The sequence below is a fragment of the Neoarius graeffei genome, chromosome 14 (genome assembly GCF_027579695.1).
Source record: "Neoarius graeffei isolate fNeoGra1 chromosome 14, fNeoGra1.pri, whole genome shotgun sequence".
NCBI lineage: Eukaryota > Metazoa > Chordata > Actinopteri > Siluriformes > Ariidae > Neoarius > Neoarius graeffei.
Window position 1 is genome coordinate 19,931,916 of NC_083582.1, and position 22,870 is coordinate 19,954,785.

General features: G+C 43.0%; 1 protein-coding gene across 2 annotated transcripts; it reads left to right on the forward strand.

Moving 5' to 3' along the window:
- The first annotated feature begins 415 nt into the window (after positions 1–415).
- Positions 416–21,079, forward strand: LOC132898039 (uncharacterized). Of its 2 annotated transcripts, none has more exons than XM_060939404.1 (15): positions 416–5,230; positions 5,324–5,486; positions 5,620–5,809; positions 5,906–6,055; positions 6,355–6,426; positions 6,698–6,853; positions 10,089–10,196; positions 11,762–11,824; positions 12,605–12,769; positions 13,596–13,666; positions 13,757–14,194; positions 15,701–15,813; positions 17,022–17,178; positions 17,265–17,318; positions 20,170–21,079. In XM_060939404.1, the coding sequence occupies exons 4-11, from the start codon at positions 5,918–5,920 to the stop codon at positions 13,947–13,949; spliced, it is 966 nt and encodes a 321-aa protein (XP_060795387.1). In that variant the 5' UTR covers positions 416–5,230; positions 5,324–5,486; positions 5,620–5,809; positions 5,906–5,917; the 3' UTR covers positions 13,950–14,194; positions 15,701–15,813; positions 17,022–17,178; positions 17,265–17,318; positions 20,170–21,079. The 2 variants fall into 2 exon arrangements, with proteins under 2 accessions (XP_060795387.1, XP_060795388.1); XM_060939405.1 differs by having other exon boundaries at positions 5,324–5,445.
- Positions 21,080–22,870: the final 1,791 nt, after the last annotated feature.

Genomic DNA, 22,870 nt, shown 5'->3' on the forward strand with positions numbered 1-22,870 from the left:
CTAGGGACAAAAAAATTATATCAATGTGTTCATGGGAGCCTTGTAGCTCTCAATGTGCAAGAATTTTGTGAATAGCTCCTTTCGTTTCCGTGTAAATCACCGTTGTTCAAGGAGAGGGAACTCTGAGAAAAGGTGCTCTTTGCTTGTCATATTGTGTCTCTTCCCTGCATCTGAGCACCGTTATCAAGGCGACGAGCTCCACTCAGGGAGCAGAGAGGGGAGGGGCTGATCTTTCTCTCTCTCAAACACACACAGGCTCAGAGCATCGTAACCTCAGAGCCATGCGATAGCGGCTGCTACGTGCACTGCAATCACTCTCACGTTTTCCCACAGGGGAAATTGTCGTCTCTAGTTAGTAATGCATTGCCTATGCATTGCAAACTATTGACTCCCATATTTTGTGTTTACTCCCCCCCCCCCCCCCCCCCCCCCCCCCCCCCCCCCACCCCCCCCCCCTCCCCCCCCCCCCCCCCCCCCCCCCCCGGCTGGCTACTTATTTGTCATGGCTGGCTAGTATGAGCCTTAGTGGAAAGCCCTGGGAATGCATAAATGTCAAGTTCGATTTTAGATTTGCGAACCCGAAAAAAAAGTTGAAAAACCGGCGTTAAAAAAAAAAATTTCAACCGCACAAACGGCACTCACCCGGCCGGTGGACCAGAAACAGAACGTTTTTTAATAATGGCCTCATGTGAGTCGCGAAAGACTTTTTGTGGGTCATCTCGCATGTTTCCTTAGTGGTCATCCAGCTGTTTGCATATGACCTCAAAATAGCTGCCAGTTTAAAAGCTACACCTCCACCTGTGATGTTTCTGTACAGTTAAAAAAAAATAGCATCGGCTATTAAAATTACAGACTGTGTATTAAATAGGTACAGTATTCTTTGTCTTGTCTTTCTCCACAAAAGTACAAAAAGCCACTGTTCTGAAACTGATTAAACACAAGCACTTGAAAACGTTCTAATCCAATTAACACCAATACTGTAGCAAGAAGCACGCAACAAGTTCTAATCTAATTAAAACTTTCAATGATGTTGCAAAAGACAAGGCCGATTGTGGAACCTATGGTATAGGTGGTGATTGCTTTCCCGCAGTCTCACTTTAGCAGAGCAGAGACCTTCTCTGCGTTGGGTTTGAGCTGTTTCTGTTGGCATGTGAACATGCATTGAGGATTCTAGATTTTTATTTATACACATTGCTAAAAGCAAGGTAGCAAGGTTGGGTGGGGGGTGGGCGATCCAGCCCAATTTTCACAAATCCGTTTTTTTTTTTTTTTTACCTGGCCCTCCGCTCAGTTCTGACTGCATTGCGGACTGAGCACTTTCGAATTCGACTATTTCGCTTGCTCCCGCAAACTGACGGTTCATTGTATGCAGAATAGCCTATGGATTCACAATTTTATTGAGCTGTGGCTGTATAGCTGGGCCCGGTATGTTGCATTGAAATCAATGGAATTGAATATTGGCAGAGCAGTGCTCAGCGCTTTGCTGGAGCTGATGTGCAGAGGACATTCGGAAACAATTCGAATAAAATCTGGCAACCCTATGTATACAGTTCTGTCACGTGAGAGGGCTAGTACGAATCACGAATTTGTGTACGAGTGTTCTTGCAATTAGTTTTAAAATTGCCTAAAGTTGAGAATGCTTGCTTGGCTGTCAAAAAACAAGGGGAATGTTGATGAAACATCAAAGGTCAGTGCAGCTCAAGGTGAGGGAAGTCAGGGGGCAATCGATGAAGCTAATACCAATGTTAGTATTGAAAATGCAGATAAAGAGGCTAGCAGTGTTAACGCTGTGCAAGGATCGGAGCCCCCAGCAAAAAAGAGAAAATCAGCAGCAAGGCCTTACAAAGACTATTTTTTGAATTATGGTTTTGTCAATTGTGCTGCTCCTAGCCACGATGCAAGGCCAATGTCTGTTATCTGCAGCAAAAAACTGGCCAACGAAAGTCTTAAACCAACTAAACTTAAGAGGCATCTTGAAACGCTGCACCCAGATTTGGTACAAAAGCCCTTAGATTTTTTTCAAAGAAAGGCACAGGAGATGAAAGCATCAGCCGACATTCTACAAAAAAAAAAAGTCACGTTGAACGAAAAAGTCCAACTCGCCTCTTACAAAGTTGCTCACCGTGTGGCCATGGAGAAACAACCACACACCATAGCAGAGAAGTTAATTTTGCCTGCCGCAATTGACATGGTCAGCGCTGTTTTAGACGAGAAGTCGTCTGAAAAATTAAAAAGCATTCCCTTAAGCAACAACACTGTATCACAAAGAATACATGACATTGCAGACAACTTGGAAGAGCAGCTTGTTACCTTACTAAAGAAAGCAGGATGTTTTTCAATACAACTGGATGACAGCACAGACGTTGCAGACTGCGCCACTTTTCTGGTGTATGTTAGATATGCATGGGAAAATGAATTTTTGGAGGACTTGTGTTGCTTGAATATCCCAATGGGAACCACAGGAGAAGATATTCCGTGTCTTGAACGACTACATGGTAAAGTGTGGACTTGAGTGGGGTAACTGTGCAGGTGTACAGTAACTAGCGATGGGGCAGCAAATATGACGGGCAGGAAAAGCAGAGTTGTGGCACGAATAAAGGAGGCAGTGGGGAAGGAAATTACATGGAACCATTGTTTCATACATCGCCAGGCACTGGCATGCAAGGGTATGCCCCCTGCCCTAGAGAAAACACTAAGGCAAGTTATTCACATTGTAAACTTCATTAAGGCCAGCTCACTCAACACCCGACTGTTCGATCAATTGTGCACTCACATGGGAGCCGAATACACGCACTTACTGTTTCACACGGAAGTGCGCTGGTTGTCCAAAGGCAGAGTTTTAACAAGATTTTATGAACTGAGACATGAAATCCATGCCTTCCTCATCCAGAAAAAGTCCCATCTTGCCGAATTGTTCACCGACGATTGGCTTCTCAATTTGTCGTATCTGGCCGACATCTTTTCATTGCTCAACGAACTGAACCTGAAATTACAAGGATTGCACGACAATGTTTTCTTTAATTGGAAGAATGTCCAGGCTTTCCAAAAGTCATTGAAGCTGTGGCTTGCAAGACTCAGAAGGCCAGACCCAAGTTACTACATGTTCCCCACTATGCTGCAGCACGTAGAAGAACATGTGAACCACCTCTCTGCGCTTATTCAAACTCCTCTCGCTGCGCTGATCGAGAGATTTGATTGCTGTTTTCCATCCTGGGTGATAAAAGATGGATCCAAAATCCCTTTGAGTTTGAGAGACCCGAATCTTTGCTCAAGTTGACACTGGGTCCTGCAGAAGAAGCTGAGTTGTTGCAGCTCAGCTGCGATCGCACTCTGAAAACTGTTCAAGTCTGTGACCTTATCATTCTGGATAACAGTTTCAGCAGATTACCCTGTCCTTAGTAGGACCAGTATTTCGATTCTCATTCCATTCACTACAACCTACATGTGCGAATTGGGATTTTCTGTCCTCACAAAAATGAAGACACAGCACAGAAACAGATTGAATGCTGCGCCTGATATGCGTGTTGCGCTCTCCTCCTGCAACCCGGACTGGAGCGCACTACAAAAACGCAGACAGGCCCATCTATCCCATTAGCGGATAATGTAAAAATAAGCAATCTTTATATAGCCTAATTATTTTATTGACTATTTTGGTATTTTTGTTTGTTTTTTGTTTGCATTTTCAAGAAATGGGCAACATTTAATGTTTAAATGGGTTACTTGTGGATGATTGTTGGTTCAATTACTGTTTAAATCTTGAATAATAGGCTACTAACTGTTCAGATGATGGACTGTTCACTGAATAAAATATACTACTCCTTAATGTTCAATAATGGTCAAGTACACATTTATTTCTTGATTTACTTATAATGTCCACTGACTTGGGTCGCAAAGGTTTCTGACTTCTAAAATGTGGGTCCCTAGAAAAAAAACTTTGGGAAACACTGCTCTACCACCTAGCCCAATATCGTGTCAAATTCAGTGCCAAAATACACTATTTATGCAATTCATTTGTTTATCTTCATAATATACCACAATTTAGAATTTCTAAATGCAGAACTGAATTTCCCATACTCAAACTTATTTTTAGACACCAAGATCATTTAAAAATGGATTATCCAATCATAATAGAGACAAAAAAAACACACAGAAGGGTGGCCATCTTGGAAAATGGAGGCCATATTGTTTTTTTTTTTTGCGTGGCTAACGGGCTTTTTGGGTAAAGTAGGTCTAGAAGAAGATTTGTGCCAAATTTCATGCTTGTATCACAAAGTGAGCGATTCTTACACTAATCTGCTGTACACGCTCCTGGCTGCTAAGAGGACAGCAGGTAGAGAAGGCAACAGAGGCAATATTACTGCGCAGCTCAGGTTTGGTTTTCTAGATTGAAAAAGAAAAATGATAGGAAATATAATATAGCACAGCTGTTTTTTCTTCCTTGTGATAAGCTAGCTAGGCTTAGTCTAAGAAAAATTGAAGCAAGATTTACACCTGTAGTTTACAGATTTTATAAATATCAAGTGGCCTGTGTTTTTATCAAGTATATTAAGCACTATGGTGTAGTCGATGTAGATTTCCATGTAAAGATGCACAACTGTTTTAGTGACAGGTTGGAAAGGATAACATTAATACCAGTGTGCAACTTTGATGCATTCATGTAATTTCCTAAATGTCATCAATAAGATCTTTTTGTAGGTCTGCTAGTGTACATAACTAAATAAGTAAGATGACAGCCTGTTCCACAGAGGTTATTTGCCTGATCTTAATTGGTATTATAAACCTATCAACATAAAAGTAAGGGGAAACAATGCTACAGGTATCTGGTGTAATGCAGAGTGTTAGTTATCTGCTTATGCAAGTCTGTAAACTGTATTAACTGAGGACAGGGGCAGAATTGTGAGCATGCTTTTTTTTTTTTTTTTGTTACACAGTGTTAAATCAAATATGAATAATACAGTTATCAACACATCATCTGGCTTCTGTCCAGATGTTCCTTGTAGATAACTCTGTTTTAAAAGCTATAGTCCTTTTGTGTTCCGATCATCTTTGTCTTACAAATGAACTTGATAATAATGACAGTCATTTACGTTGGTAATAAATGCTTTTGTCACATGCCAGGAAAACGTGCAAAGGCAAAGACGCATTAATCCAAAAGAAGATGCAAAATTTTATGTGAGCAATGGAAGGGACAAAGTGGGACTCGATGTAAAATACATTAATGCCTTCAAAGGTCAGTTGAATCCTCTGATTTTTTTCATTCATGACTAAACTTTAAATATGTCACCTTAGTTTTTGTGAGTTATTTGTTGTGTGTGTTAACTAGGTCGTGGCATCTTCACTACCACTCCATTTGCAAAAGGTGACTTCCTGTTGGAGTATCAAGGTGAACTAATTAGCAAGCAGACAAGCGAGAGGAGATGGAGAATATACCATGACTGCCTTAAGGTGTTCATGTTCGAGTTCCAATTTAATAGGACACTGTGGTGGTGTGTTTTACGTTATTATTTCATCCAATCAGAATTAAATGACGTTGCCCTTGGTTTACTGAAAATACAAGTGTTGTTGACAGAAGGCTCTTAATTTAGGCTAATTAATACTGCCTAACTTGTGCTTTTGTAGTGTTTATGCAGCCAGTGAGGATGGGTCTCTTGGAAGACTTGTTAATGATGACCATATAAACCCTAATGCCAAGATGAAGTACTTGACAGTGGAAGGGAAGCCCCATCTGTGTCTATTTGCTATAAGAGACATAAGTCCAGGGGAGATCACCTATAATTACGGAGACTCAGACTGACCATGGAGATGCAAGGTGATCAGATGTTTACTTTGTGGAATTGATAGTTCTCATATTAGATTTATTTCTACTTAATGTCACTGGCCTGATGTTTGTCAATAAATTCTTCAGAAACCAGGAGGAATGTCCACAAAGGGTCAACATGGAGAGGTACCACACAGATCAGAGCTTTCTAGGAGTGCTCAGAAGGTATCAGCAAGTCAGCAGCAAAAAAAGACATCTACTGGTGCATCAGCTGGTTGTCTAAAAGGCTTTGATAGAGTAAGTTACATTTTCATACAAGATAAACGCAGCTGCACTGTCACATGCATGAAACAGAAATGACGTATTTGGTGAGTTGTAGAACTACATCTACTGGATCTGTTAGTTTAATGTGTATAGTAAGTTGTGTATAGTAAGTCAATTACAAGCTTATAGTTTTCATAGTCAACAGACTGTGGTCATTTGACCTGTTGAGTGCCTAAAACAGTGTTGTTGTTGTTTTCCCCCACATAATATTACACAGGGAACAACATGTCTTCAAGATATTTATGATAATATCTTCTTTTTCTTGAATGCAGGGTCTTGATGAGGAAATGCCTCAGCAAGGTTCTGAGACCACAAATTCTCCATCAAAAGCTGAAGATTTTGAGGTATGTGTATAATAAGTTATGTTACATCTGATGGTTAGGGACCCAGTCACTAATAGTAGGTATATCTTCATAAAGGAGATATTCTCCTCAATATTTTGCATTCTGTATCTTAATAAATTATCTAATGAGGATCAAAGCACACTTTTCCTCTCATAATTTTTGTGAAAAGGTGAATTCTTAGTTTATTCAATCCTTAAATATACTCTTAAGTGGCACATTGCCAGTGCCTGTGTATTTATTGTCCCTCTCCTCCATGGTTTATCTGCTTCAGATGATGACTGAGGAGAACCAGATTAAGACGGCTGAAGGGATCCAGATTAAGAAGGCTGAGAAGAACCAGATTCAGATGACTGAGGAGAACCAGATTCAGATGGCTAAGGAGAACCAGATTCAGACAAGTTCAGGTCCACTTGGCAGAGTTGGAAAGGTAAATTAAATTCAGTGTGCTGATTAATGGCAATACTGTTGTTTCAGTGTGTGTGTTTGGTTACCTGAGTGTGATGTGATTTATATGGACAATGGTATGGAAGGACATCATCACACACTTCTCAAAGTGTAGGTCACTGCAACATCTGAGTACGTGTGTGTGTGTATTAAGCAGTGAACCACCCAAATGTGACTTAGGAGGTCCATACAGTTAATTAGGACCTTCTTCCTGGTGGGGTCGATGGTGGCATTACTTTAGTTTTTAAGAATACCTGGACACCCTGCATTTGATCTGTATGTTAGTTTAATATATATATATATATATATATATATATATATATATATATATATATATATATATAAAGTTATGTTACATCTGATGGTTGGGGACCCAGTCATTAGTAGGTATATCTTCATAAAAGATGGATTATCCTAAACATTTTGCATTCTGTGTCTTACTAAATTATCTAATGAGGATCAAAGAGGGGAGAGGGCTCTTGCTGTTGTTTGTTCCTACAGGCCGAATAGCAGTATAGAGTGTCCGGCCTTCTTGGAGAGAAGTACTGAGAGGTGCTCAGACTAGGGACTCCATTATTCTACTGGGGGACTTTAACACTCACGTGGGCGACAACAGTGACACCTGGAGGGGAGTGATTGGGAGGAACGGCCTCTCCGATCTGAACCCGAGTGGTGTTTTGTTATTGGACTTCTGTGCTAGTCACGGTTTGTCTATAACGAACATCATGTTCGAGCATGGGGTGTCCATAAGTGCACGTGGCACCAGGACACCTTAGGTCGGAGTTCGATGATCGACTTTGTTGTCGTTTCATCTGATCTCCGGCCCTATGTCTTGGACACTCGGGTGAAGAGAGGGGCTGAGCTGTCAACTGATCACCACCTGGTGGTGAGTTGGATCTGCTGGCAGAGGAGGAAGCCGGACAGACCTGGCAGGCCCAAACGTATGGTGAGGGTCTGCTGGGAACGTCTGGCTGAGCACTCTGTTGCGGAGGTCTTTAACTCCCACCTCCGGGAGAGCTTCTCCCAGCTTCTGAGGGAGGTGGGGGACATTGAGTCTGAGTGGACCATGTTCTCTACCTCCATTGTAGACACGGCTGTTCGGAGCTGTAGCCGCAAGGTCTCCGGTGCCTGTCGTGGCGGCAATCCCGAACCCGGTGGTGGACACCGGAAGTAAGGGAGGCCGTCAAGCTGAAAAAGGAGTCCTATCAGGCCATGTTGGCCTCCGGGACTCCTGAGGCAGTTGATGGGTATTGGCAGGCCAGGCGTGCCACAGCTCGGGCAGTTGCAGAGGCAAAAACTTGGAACTGGGAGGAGTTTGGTGAGGCCATGGATGAGGACTATCGGTCGGCCTCAAAGAAATTCTGGCAAACCGTCCGACGCCTCAGGAGGGGGAAGCAGTATTCTGCCAACACTGTTTACAGTGCGGGTGGAGAGCTGTTGACTTCGACTGGGGACATTGTCGGGCAGTGGAAGGAATACTTCGAGGATCTCCTCAATCCCACTGTCACGTCTTCCATTGAGGAAGCAGAGGCTGATGACTCAGAGGTGGACTCGTCCATTACCCAAGCCGAAGTCACTGAGGTGGTTTGCAAGCTCCTCAGTGGCAAAGCACCGGGGGTGGATGAGATCCGCCCTGAGTATCTCAAGTCTCTGGATGTTGTGGTGCTGTCTTGGCTGACACGCCTCTGCAACATCAGGGGTCAGGGACAGTGCCTCTGGAGTGGCAGACCGGGATGGTGGTCCTTCTTTTTAAGAAAGGGGACCGGAGAGTGTGCTCAAATTATAGGGGAATCACACTTCTCAGCCTCCCCAGGAAGGTTTACTCCAGGGTACTGGAGAGGAGAATTCGGCCAATAGTCGAACCTCGTATCCAGGAGGAACAATGCGGTTTTCATCCTGGTCACGGAACACTGGACCAGCTCTATACCCTTCATAGGGTGCTCGAGGGTTCATGGGAGTTTGCCCAACCAGTCCACATGTGCTTTGTGGATCTGGAGAAGGCATTCGACTGTGTCCCACATGGTATTCTGTGGGGGGGTGCTTCGGAAGTATGGGGTTCGGGGCTCTTTGCTAAGGGCTGTCCGGTCCCTATACGAATGGAGCAGGAGTCTGGTTCACATTGCCGGCAACAAGTCAGACCTGTTCCCAGTGCATGTTGGACTCCGGCAGGGCTGCCCTCTGTCACCGGTTCTTTTCATAATTTTTATCGACAGAATTTCTAGGTGCAGCCAGGGGCCAGAAGGAATCCTGTTTGGGAACCACAGGATTTCATCTCTGCTTTTTGTGGATGATGTCCTGTTGGCTTCTTCAAACCAGGACCTTCAGCATGCACTGGGGTGGTTTGCAGTCGAGTGTGAAGCGGCTCGGATGAGAATCAGCACCTCCAAGTCCGAGGCCATGGTTCTCGACTGGAAAAGGGTGGCTTGCCCTCTCCAGGTTGGTGGAGAAGTCCTGCCTCAAGTGGAGGAGTTTAAGTATCTCGGGATCTTGTTCACGAGTGAGGGAAGGATAGAGCGTGAGATCAGCAAGCGGATTGGTGCAGCCTCCGCAGTGATGCGGTCACTTTACCAGTCCGTTGTGGTGAAGGAGTTGAGCCAAAAGGCGACGCTCTCGATTTACTGGTTGATCTACGTTCCGACTCTCACCTATGGTCATGAGCTTTGGGTAATGACCGAAAGAACAAGATTGCGGATACAAGCGGCCGAAGTGAGTTTCCTTCGCAGGGTGGCTTGGTGCTCCCTTAGGGTGAGAAGCATAGTCACTCGGGAGGAGCTCGGAGTAGAGCCGCTGCTCCTCCACATCAAGAGGAATCAGCTGAGGTGGCTCGGGCATCTTTTTCGGATGCCTCCTGGACACTTCCCTGGGGAGGTGTTCCAGGCATGTCCCCCCGGGAGGAGGCCCCGGGGAAGACCCAGGACACGCTGGAGGGACTATGTCTCTCCGCTGGCCTGGGAATGCCTCGATGTTCTTCCCGAGGAGCTGGCTGAGGTGTCTGGGGAAAGGGAAGTTTGGGCTTCCATGCTCAGACTGCTGCCTCCATGACCCGGCCCCGGATAAGCGGACGAAGACGAAACGGGATCAAAGCAAACTTTTCCTCTCCTAATTTTTGTGAATAGGTGGATTCTTAATTTATTCAATCCTCAAATATACTCTTAAGTGGTGCATTGCCAGTGCCTGTGTATTTATTGTCCCTTTCCTCCATGGTTTATTTGCTTCAGATGATGACTGAGAAGAACCAGATTCAGACAGCTGAGGGGAACCAGATTAAGATGACTGAGGAGAACCTACAACCCCGATTCCAAAAAAGTTGGGACAAAGTACAAATTGTAAATAAAAACAGAATGCAATAATTTACAAATCTCAAAAACTGATATTGTATTCACAATAGAACAGCCAACATATCAAATGTTGAAAGTGAGACATTTTGAAATTTTATGCCAAATATTGGCTCATTTGAAATTTCATGAGAGCAACACATCTCAAAAAAGTTGGGATGGGGCAATAAGAGGCTGGAAAAGTTAAAGGTACAAAAAAGGAACAGCTGGAGGACCAAATTGCAACTCATTAGGTCAATTGGCAATAGGTCATTCACATGACTGGGTATGAAAAGAGCATCTTGGAGTGGCAGCGGCTTTCAGAAGTAAAGATGGGAAGAGGATCACCAATCCCCCTAATTCTGCGCTGACAAATAGTGGAGCAATATCAGAAAGGAGTTTGACAGTGTAAAATTGCAGAGAGTTTGAACATATCATCTACAGTGCATAATATCATCAAAAGATTCAGAGAATCTGGAAGAATCTCTGTGCGTAAGGGTCAAGGCCGGAAAACCATACTGGGTGCCCGTGATCTTCGGGCCCTTAGACAGCACTGCATCACATACAGGCATGCTTCTGTATTGGAAATCACAAAATGGGCTCAGGAATATTTCCAGAGAACATTATCTGTGAACACAATTCACCGTGCCATCCGCCGTTGCCAGCTAAAACTCTATAGTTCAAAGAAGAAGCCATATCTAAACATGATCCAGAAGCGCAGATGTCTTCTCTGGGCCAAGGCTCATTTAAAATGGACTGTGGCAAAGTGGAAAACTGTTCTGTGGTCAGACGAATCAAAATTTGAAGTTCTTTATGGAAATCCGGGACGCTGTGTCATTCATACTAAAGAGGAGAAGGATGATTCAAGTTATCAGCGCTCAGTTCAGAAGCCTGCATCTCTGATGGTACGGGGTTGCATTAGTGCGTGTGGCATGGGCAGCTTACACATCTGGAAAGAAACCATCAATGCTGAAAGGTATATCCAGGTTCTAGAGCAACATATGCTCCCATCCAGACGACGTCTCTTTCAGGGAAGACCTTGCATTTTCCAACATGACAATGCCAAACCACATACTGCATCAATTACAGCATCATGGCTGTGTAGAAGAAGGGTCCGGGTACTGAACTGGCCAGCCTGCAGTCCAGATCTTTCACCCATAGAAAACATTTGGCGCATCATAAAACGGAAGATATGACAAAAAAGACCCAAGACAGTTGAGCAACTAGAATCCTACATTAGACAAGAATGGGTTAACATTCCTATCCCTAAACTTGAGCAACTTGTCTCCTCAGTCCCCAGACGTTTACAGACTGTTGTAAAGAGAAAAGGGGATGTCTCACAGTGGTAAACATGGCCTTGTCCCAACTTTTTTGAGATGTGGTGTTGTCATGAAATTTAAAATCACCTAATTTGTCTCTTTAAATGATACTTTTTCTCAGTTTAAACATTTGATATGCCATCTATGTTCTATTCTGAATAAAATATGGAATTTTGAAACTTCCACATCATTGCATTCTGTTTTTATTTACAATTTGTACTTTGTCCCAACTTTTTTGGAATCGGGGTTGTAATTCAGACGGCTGAGGGGAACCAGATTCAGACAAGTTCAGTGCTTGGTCCACTTGGCAGAGTTGGAAAGGTAAATTAAATTCAGTGTGCAGATTAATGACGATACTGTTGTTTCAGTGTGTGTGTTTGGTTACCTGACTGTGATATGATTTATATGGACAATGGTATGGAAGGACATCCTCATCACATGCTTCTCAAAGTGTAGGTCACTGCAACATCTGAGTATGTGTGTGTATTAAGCAGTGAACCACCCAAATGTGACTTAGGAGGTCCATGCAGTTAATTAGGACCTTCTTCCTGGTGGGGTCGATGGTGGCATTACTTTAGTTTTTAAGAATACCTGTACACCCTGCATTTGATCTGTATGTTAGTTTAATGTGTATAATAAGCTATGTTACATCTGATGTTTGGAGACCCAGTCACTAGTAGATATAGTAGGTATATCTTCATAAAAGATAGATTATCCTTAACATTTTGCATTCTGTGTCTTACTAAATTGTCTAATGAGGATCAAAGCAAACTTTTCCCCTCATAATTTTTGTGAAAAGGTGGATTCTTAGTTCATTCAATCCTGAAATATATTCCTTTTTTTTAAAGATTTTTTTGGGGGGCTTTTTTCACCTTTATTGGATAGGACAGTGTAGAGACAGGAAATGAGCGGGAGAGAGAGACGGGGAGGGATCGGGAAATGACCTCGGGTCGGAATCGAACCCGGGTCCCCGGATTCATGGTATGGCTCCTTATCCACCTGAGCCACGACGCCCCCATATCCTCAAATATACTCTTAAGTGGTACATTGCCAGTGCCTGTGTATTTATTGTCCCTTTCCTCCATGGTTTATTTGCTTCAGATGATGACTGAGGCGAACCAGATTCAGACAGCTGAGGAGAACCAGATTAAGACGACTGAGGGGAACCAGATTCAGATGAATGAGGGGAACCAGATTAAGATGACTGAAGAGAACCAGATTCAGTTGACTGAGGAGAACAAGATTCGCCTCAGCAGAGATGGAAAGGTAAATCAAGTTCCAAATCTGGGAGATCAGCGGGTCTAGTTCCAAAGCCAGCTTCAACTCAATCAGCTGATCTCTGGAGTAAACAATGCGAGCAGCATATCCGATGGGAAGTGAAAGTAGACCTTCCGACATGAAAAGTAAATAAAAACATTCTCTACGACCAACTTTAGAGAGGGCGCGGCTTCAAAAAGTTACTACAGTACTTTCAGAGGGGAAAAAAGGAAGAAAGTCGTATAAAAGTAAGAAAAAGATGCAAAATGAGCCGGAGCAACTGCAACAGGCTGCATGCATGGTGCCTAATGCTGCCTAATGACAATACTTGTGACAAAATTTGAAGTTCCAGAGGTTCTGAGACCATGAGGTATATCCTCATGAAAGATAGATTTTCATCAATGCATTCTGTATCTTTTTTGAAAGTGACTGTTGGTTAACATGTCATCTTATTGTGCCACATTTGAGTCACTGTTTCATACTCGTTCCGTTGTCTGACAACAGAAACTGAAAAACAAACGGATTTAAGACGTTCTTCATAGAATTTTAAAAGTTATCTTGCCGCATCTAGAAAAGTTATTTTCTTGATTTAACAACATCTAAAATAAAACGGACAGTAATCACTGTGGTGTTTTTTAAATTGTCTGCTCTTATCTATTTTAGATGACGACTGAAAATAACGAGTCAGTTCACTATTCCAAGTGAAATGGACATTCATATCAATTATGTATCTCTTAAACAGTGATTTTTTTTTTTTTGCTGTTTTGTTTATTCCAAATTACTGCCAACTTAAATAGACCAACAGAGTTAAAAATAATATATTCAAATGTGTTAGTTTGTTCAGGCATCTGGCATAAATCCTGCCTCAGACGAATTACAAATGAGAACTTCCACCACCCGTCACAGGTGAGTATCCACTTAAGGGTTCTTGAATTTCTAAACTGTCTATAAAGTGTCCATCACTGGCTAAAATAATTTGTTTTCTCAACATTTCAGGAGCAACAGCTTTCTAAACGTTCTGGGGATGAACCTCTGTCAGATCAGGATAGCGCATCACATTCAGAACTGGATCAAGTATCAGATGATCTTCAGAACGTGTCTGATGAGGATTACATACCAGACTCTGAGTCAGAAAATGAGGACAATGAAGATTCAGATGCAAGCATCCCCTTTCTGCCTCATCAGATGAAAGCTAAACAGATTCACATAAAACCAGTAATACCAGATGATTGGACATCTTATGGGTCAGATACAAGCATCTCAGTTGTGCACAGCACAACTCTTCAAGATCACATGGTTTCCAATGCTGCTGAAACATCAGAATCATCAAATTCTATCAAAAAGTTATCAAAGGAAAAGCCACAGGATCGAGCAGAGCGTAACAACCAAGAATCAGCATATCTGACAACAAGTAATAAAAATTACCGTTACAAAGTAAGATTTCCCGCTACTTGAAAAAACACACTACACATGCTGAAATTGTACATGCTTTTACACTCCCTGAATGCCCAAAAGAGCGTAAAATATTATGAGAGAAAATGAGGAATAAAGGAAACTTGAAGCATAACACTGCAGTTTTACAAGGTGGAACGGGATCACTGAAAGTGAAGAGAAGACCAAAGGCTAAAGCAGTGGGAGTAAGGTTTATTCACTGTATACACTGCCAAGGGATGTACCTTCGGAAAGAGCTCTGGAGACATGTCCGCAGATGCCCCTGCAAGCCAGAAAATGAAGATTTGACTAAAGAACCTGGGAGAACCAAAGTACTGGGTTTGGCTGCTGCTCTAGAGTCTGCATCCTGTCATCAGATCTCAAGTGGAGTGTGGAAGCTCCTCACTGCCATGAAACAGGATGAGGTTGCTTCAGTTGTGCGAAATGACTTTTATATTATTCAGTTTGCCCAGTCACTGTACAACAAACATGGACAAGACCCTACAAAATATGAATACATGTGACAGAAGCTCTGTGAAGTTGGGCGTTTGTTGCTATGTCTGCGCACAGAATTCTCAGTTCATAATGTGGAAGAGGCTGTTAAACCTGCTAACTTCCAAAGAGTTGTGCAAGCAGTGAAGAAAGTTTCAGGTTTTGATGAGGAAAAACATTCCTACACAACACCAAGCCTTGCACTGAAATTAGGACATACACTACATAAAATCTGTGACATCATCCATTGTTGGGCCCTCATGGCAGAAGATGAAGAACTGATCAAGTCCACTGATGTATTCAAGAAATTATACAGTTCCAAGTGGTCTGAGTTGGTGTCTCTCAGTGCCTTGAACACACTGAGCGATGCAAAGTACAACAAGCCATCAACATTACCCTTCACTGAAGATGTTCAGATTCTTCACCGGTACCTCGAGGAATCTGCAGAAAGTGCCTTTTGCAACTCGAAGGAGGAAGCCACTGCTCAGAACTATGCTCAACTTGCAAAAGTTACACTTGCTCAAATCATTGTGTTCAATCGAAGACGTGCTGGGGAAGTTTCAAAAATGCGCCTCAGAAGTTTTTTATGAAAGAGACAACGCAAAGCTCCATGAAGATATTGCCATGGGGTTGTCAACGACTGAACAAAGACACTGCAATTATTTCAGCCATGTTGAAATCATGGGAAAAAGGGGAAGAAAAGTTGCAGTTCTGCTCACCCCAAGCATGGTGGATGCTCTCTCACTACTGACCAGTAAAAGGACTGAGTGCGGTGTTTGTGAGACAAATGTCTTCCTGTTTGCAAGACCTAAATCGGTGACCAATTACAGAGGACAAGACTGTTTGCGTGTTCATGCAAACCAGTGTGGGGCAAAGCACCCTGAACACCTGAGGTTGACACAACTTCGGAAACATGTGGCCACACACTCACAAGTCCTTAATTTAAAAAAATAACAAACTTGACCAGGTTGCAGATTTCCTGGATCATGACATCTGTGTTCACTGCGATTTCTACAGATTACCAGTTTCCACAACACAGCTGGCCAAGATTTCCAAGCTGCTTTTGTCAATGGAGAAAGGACATCTTTCCAGCCTGCAGGGGAAATCATTGGATGAGATTGAAATTGAAGGTTTGTGCAGAAATGAGCACTTAGATATTTTTATTTGTTTTTTCTGAATATTAATTTAGAGGCACATGGATGCTTTAGAACAGTGATCACCAAACTTTTCCAAGCAAACAAAAGGTCCAAATAAAAGCCAAGGTCTACAGCTCAGAAACACAAACATAAAAGCCTATAATAGGATTGGGCAAAAATTCAACATTATGGTTTAATGGCTCTCAGTTGTATTGTGTTAACAGCATCATACTGTTTAATAATTTTACTGATGTTATTATTATTATTCAAATTAATATTTCAATTGTAATGACCCAAATTATAGAGCCATTGAAGTCCTGATACTTATGATGGTAATCTGTGTGCACAAATGATTAAATCCTATCTTGTCCACACAACATAATGACAGGTCAATCACAATCGTCAAGTGGACGATGTTATGTATACTACATAGGCCAAGTTTACATTAGACCATATCTGTCTCGTTTTCTTCGCGGATGCACTGTCCGTTTACATTAAAACGCCTGGAAACGCCGGGAAACAGGAATCCGTCAGGGTCCACGTATTCAATCCAGATCGTGTCTGGTCCGGTGCTGTGTAAACATTGAGAATACACGGATACACTGTGCTGAGCTCTAGCTGGCGTCGTCATTGGACAACGTCACTGTGACATCCACCTTCCTGATTCGCTGGCGTTGGTCATGTGACGCGACTGCTGAAAAACGGCGCAGACTTCCGCCTTGTATCACCTTTCATTAAAGAGTATAAAAGTATGAAAATACTGCAAATACTGATACAAATACTGCCCATTGTGTAGTTATGATTGTCTTTAGGCTTGCCATCCTTCCACTTGCAAGTGGTAAGTGACGCGCATGCCCGACATGCACTGAGATCACACACACAGCGGCTCAGTCCCAAATCACTGCTCGTGCACTCCACTCGCGCGCTCTGTGAGCTGCGCAGGGCCGGAGTGCGCACCCTCCAGAGGGCACTCGCTGTTCAGGGCGGAGTGATTTGGAGCGCAGGATGCCTGCGGAGCCGAGCGTATCCGTGTATTGGTGTTGCTATGTGCACGCAAATCGTTTTAAAAACGTTAATCTGATGATCCGCTGATACGGTCTAATGTAAACCCCACCATAGATTGGGCTAAAATACTATTGCCAATATTAAGTTAAGTTTTTTGCCAAGCTGTTCATGTGAATTGTACTAATACCATTTCCTAGACGAAATTCCATTCAGTGACACTGAGGCCAAGGACAGCGAGAGCGAATCCGATGACAGTGGCACAGCATTCACGGCATCAGTGTGTGGGACTAGTGAACCTGTGGATGCTCCCTCAGACTCTATCACAGAGCAAGTCCATGACATTTAGTGATTTTGGTAAGTTACCTCACTTTATAGTTGTGTTTCTGTTGATTAATTTTTTGCTCATTAAAAAAACTTTTGTCAAATTATGTGTTTGGCAGGAACAGTGTCATCTGTTACATCGACAGTAACTGAGACTGTCCCTCTGTCTGAAGGTAAGGCAAGTTTGATTGTAAAGCACCTTTACAGAAGACACAAAAAGATAATATTAAAAGCAAAATGCAAATAGAAATTGCAAAAAGGATAAAATATAAAAATAATGTAAAATGGAATAAACATAGGACTAGAAAACAATATTGCAGTTTCAGTACATGATATGAATATATCTGGGTGCTCCAATTGTCTTCTACTTAAAACACTATCACAATACAGCCTCCTAGACTAAAATTTTAATTTAATATGAAAAAAAGGCAGTAGCAAACCGCACCACATCTGTACAACAAGTCATCCCAATTAATAAAGACTATCAAAAAAGATTTTGACACTTTAGATGTTTAGGTTCTTATCCATCATGCAGTACCACCAGTGAGGTGTCTTGTATGACAGCAGCCCCAAACATACAGCCAGATTCATAAAGCATCATCAATCTGGGATTACATGACGAGACACAATGCAGAAACACAACTGTGCAACTTCTACAGGTACCTGAAAACTGTGCAGGTGTACTAAGTAGAACTGATCCTGCTGTAGTGGTGACAGAGATTGGTTTATAGGTCTTTTTCTGCTTACTGCACCTTGTATAGAGTTAAGTGTTGAATTAAAAACTACATGCTATGCATTGTTTTTGAAAGCATCCTCACTGTACTTTAAGAGCTTTGTACAGTGCTTAATATACAGTACTTGTATACCTTAAAGTCAGCTGCAGCTAATATGAAGACTTAGCCAAATCTACAACCCCGATTCCAAAAAAGTTGGGACAAAGTACAAATTGTAAATAAAAACGGAATGTAATAATTTACAAATCTCAAAAACTGATATTGTATTCACAATAGAACATAGACATCATATCAAATGTCGAAAGTGAGACAATTTGAAATTTCATGACAGCAACACATCTCAAAAAATTTGGGACAGGGGCAATAAGAGGCTGGAAAAGTTAAAGGTACAAAAAAGGAACAGCTGGAGGACCAAATTGCAACTCATTAGGTCAATTGACAATAGGTCATTCACATGACTGGGTATAAAAAGAGCATCTTGGAGTGGCAGCGGCTCTCAGAAGTAAAGATGGGAAGAGGATCACCAATTCCCCTAATTCTGCGCCGACAAATAGTGGAGCAATATCAGAAAGGAGTTCGACAGTGTAAAATTGCAAAGAGTTTGAACATATCATCTACAGTGCATAATATCATCAAAAGATTCAGAAAATCTGGAAGAATCTGTGCGTAAGGGTCAAGGCCGGAAAATCATACTGGGTGCCCGTGATCTTTGGGCCCTTAGACAGCACTGCATCACATACAGGCCTGCTTCTGTATTGGAAATCACAAAATGGGCTCAGGAATATTTCCAGAGAACATTATCTGTGAACACAATTCACCGCGCCATCTGCCATTGCCAGCTAAAACTCGATAGTTCAAAGAAGAAGCCGTATCTAAACATGATCCAGAAGCGCAGACGTCTTCTCTGGGCCAAGGCTCATTTAAAATGGACTGTGGCAAAGTGGAAAACTGTTCTGTGATCAGACGAATCAAAATTGGAAGTTCTTTATGGAAATCAGGGACGCCGTGCCATTCGGACTAAAGAGGAGAAGGACGACCCAAGTTGTTATCAGCGCTCAGTTCAGAAGCCTGCATCTCTGATGGTACGGGGTTGCATTAGTGCGTGTGACATGAGCAGCTTACACATCTGGAAAGAAACCATCAATGCTGAAACGTATATCTAGGTTCTAGAGCAACATATGCTCCCATCCAGACGATGTCTCTTTCAGGGAAGACCTTGCATTTTCCAACATGACAATGCCAAACCATATACTGCATCAATTACAGCATCATGGCTGCGTAGAAGGGTCTGGGTACTGAACTGGCCAGCCTGCAGTCCAGATCTTTCACCCATAGAAAACATTTGGTGCATCATAAAACGGAAGATATGACAAAAAAGACCTAAGACAGTTGAGCAACTAGAATCCTACATTAGACAAGAGTGGGTTAACATTCCTATCCCTAAACTTGAGCAACTTTTCTCCTCAGTCCCCAGACGTTTACAGACTGAAAAGGGGATGTCTCACAGTGGTAAACATGGCCTTGTCCCAACTTTTTTGAGATGTGTTGTCATGAAATTTAAAATCACCTAATTTGTCTCTTTAAATAATATATTTTCTCAGTTTAAACATGTTATATGTCATCTATGTTCTATTCTGAATAAAATATGGAATTTTGAAACTTCCACATCATTGCATTCCGTTTTTATTTACAATTTGTACTTTGTCCCAACTTTTTTGGAATCGGGGTTCATCTCATTCATCTCATTATCTCTAGCCGCTTTATCCTTCTACAGGGTCGCAGGCAAGCTGGAGCCTATCCCAGCTGACTACGGGCGAAAGGCGGGGTACACCCTGGACAAGTCGCCAGGTCATCACAGGGCTGACACATAGACACAGACAACCATTCACACTCACATTCACACCTACGGTCAATTTAGAGTCACCAGTTAACCTAACCTGCATGTCTTTGGACTGTGGGGGAAACCGGAGCACCCGGAGGAAACCCACGCGGACACGGGGAGAACATGCAAACTCCACACAGAAAGGCCCTCGCCGGCCCCGGGGCTCGAACCCAGGACCTTCTTGCTGTGAGGCGACAGCGCTAACCACTACACCACCGTGCCACCCGGAATCGGGGTTGTAGGTGTAAAATCAAATAAACTGAGTAATTAACTGAAAATTTGAAAAAAAAAATCACAGAAACAAGTTAACAGAAATCTGTGGCATTAGTTCAACTAAGGTTGTGATTGCTCCAACTGACCAACTCATTGTGTTTTGTGTGATATTTTTTCACTTTGTGTATTTACCAGGACAAGACACTGGTCAAGAACATGAGTCCAGAAGACTGCCAAAGAAACCGTGGTCTAAGGCTGAGGTTGCTGCAGTCATGTGGTATTTCAGGGATCACATAAGTAAAGGAAAACTGGCCACAAAAACCGAATGTAGTCATTGTAAGCTGGTAGAAGACCCTGTTTTAGAACAACGCACAGTGCAAAATATAAGGGACTTTGTCAGAAACCGAGGAATAGCTGCAAAGAGGCAGTCACAGAAACAAAAGCTGTAACTCCACTGGGAATCCACTCTGGGTTTTTTGTATACATGTTGTGATTATGTTGATGGAGTCACTCGTTTTATAAATCCATCTGTTTCCAACATGGGTTTTCTAAATTAGTTAAGGATCTGATTTTCATTGGAAAGCTTGTGGGTTTTAAAAGGTTTTGTTGTCTAGCTGTTAGTCACTGTCACTCCCTAACAAAATGATGTTTCTGCATCAAACAAATATACCTTTAAAATGAAACTGCTTGACTTTGGCAATTGGCTGTATGAAAAAGTTCCATATGTAGCCAGATAACTTTTAAATGTTCATGCAAAAGGGCAGTCAAAAACTACTGCTGTATGTAAACACAGTTTGTTCTTTTTGTTGGGGGTGTTGATGCCTTAAGGTTTTATCAACCTTTGCATCCATTGTTCTAAAATGGGTCTTTGCAAGTTAGATAATAATGGGGTATTGGCAGGAAAGTTAATGTGAGCGTTCAAAGTTGTGACTGTGGTTGACTGTTTGTGTAACTACAGTTCAGTTTAACGTTCATTTTAACATAATTCAATTGGCGTTGCAAAAACAAATCATATATGCAGCCAGATAATTAATAGAATTAAGAAGTACAGTTATTTTTATACATAATTTTGTTTATATGCTGATATAATATTAAAATGCTGAATATACATGCTGAATATTTCAAGTTTAAGGGCACTTTATAGTTAATAAAATAACTGTTCCAGTAATGTTTTGTGCTGTCAGGTGTGTGTATTTGTTAATGATCAGCAATTTAAGAGTGATGTCACTGTCCCTTTAAAGACCCAAAAGTGTTTTGTCCTCGTAAGTCACACATTTGTCAAAAAGAGAACTACCTGCGTAAACCACAATACGATTGGGGTGCTGTGTATGAAGTTGTGTAGCTCGTACGTGAATGCTGAAGTGACCAAAAATTTTTTTCAGATATTTTGCAGTGTTTTAATCCAACTCCCATTGCTCTAAGACCTCAGAAAAGGGTAGTCCATGTAAACCACCACCGGGCCTGTTTTGAGAAAAAGTCCCTCTAATCCATATAAACCTGTGTGTGTGTGTGTGTGTGTGTGTGTGTGTGTGTGTGTGTGTGTGTGTTAGAGGTGTGTGTGTGTGTGTGTGTGTGTGTATGGGTGGGTGTGTGTGTGTATGGGTGGGTGTGTGTGTGTATGGGTGGGTGTGTGTGTGTATGGGTGGGTGTGTGTGTGTGGTGTGTGTGTGGGTGGGTGTTTGGGTGTGTGTGTGTGGGGGGATGGGGGTGTGTGTGTATGGGTGGGTGTGTGTGTATGGGTGGGTGTGTGTGTATGGGTGGGTGTGTGTGTATGGGTGGGTGTGTGTGTGTATGGGGGTGTGTGTGTGTGTGTGTGTGTGTGTGTGTGTGTGTATGGGTGGGTGTGTGTGTGTATGGGTGGGTGTGTGTGTGTATGGGTGGGTGTGTGTGTCTGTGGTGTGTGTGGGTGTTTGGGTGTGTGTGGGTGTTTGGGTGTGTGTGCGTGTATGGGTGTGTGTGGGGGGATGGGGGTGTGTGTGTATGGGTGTGTGTGTATGGGTGTGTGTGTGTGTGGGTATGGGTGGGTGGGTGGGTGTGGGTATGGGTGGGTGTGTGTGGGTATGGGTGGGTGTGTGTGTGTATGGGTGGGTGTGTGTCTGTGGTGTGTGTGTGGGGGTGTGTGTGTGTCTGTGGTGTGTGTGCGTGGGGGGTGTGTGTGTGTGTATGGGTGTGTGTGTGTGTATGGGTGTGTGTGTGTGTATGGGTGTGTGTGTGTGTATGGGTGGGTGTGTGTATGGGTGGGGGGGGTGTCTGTGGTGTGTGTGTGGGGGGGTGTCTGTGGTGTGTGTGTGGGGGGGGTGTCTGTGGTGTGTGTGTGGGGGGGGTGTCTGTGGTGTGTGTGGGGGGGGTGTCTGTGGTGTGTGTGGGGATGGGTGTGTGTGTGGGGATGGGTGTGTGTGTGGGGATGGGTGTGTGTGTGGGGATGGGTGTGTGTGGGGATGGGTGTGTGTGGGGATGGGTGTGTGTGGGGATGGGTGTGTGTGTATGTGTGGGTGTGTATGTGGGTGTATGGGTGGGTGTATGTGTATGGGGTGTGTATGGGTGTGTGTGTATGGGTATGGGTGTGTGTGGGTGTGTGGTGTGTGTATGGGTGTGTGTGGGTGTGTATGTGTGTTTGTGTATGTGTGTGTGGGTGTGTGTATGGATGTGTATGGGTATGGGTGTGTGTATGGGTGTGTGTGTGTATGGGTGTGTGTGTGTATGGGTGGGGTGTGGGTGTATGGGTGGGGTGTGGGTGTATGGGTGGGTGTATGTGTATGGGGTGTGTATGGGTGTGTGGGTATGGGTGTGTGTGGTGTGTGTATGGGTATGTGTGTTTGTGTGTGTGGGTGTGTGTATGGGTATGTGTGTTTGTGTGTGTGGGTGTGTGTATGGGGGTGTGTGTATGGGTATGTGT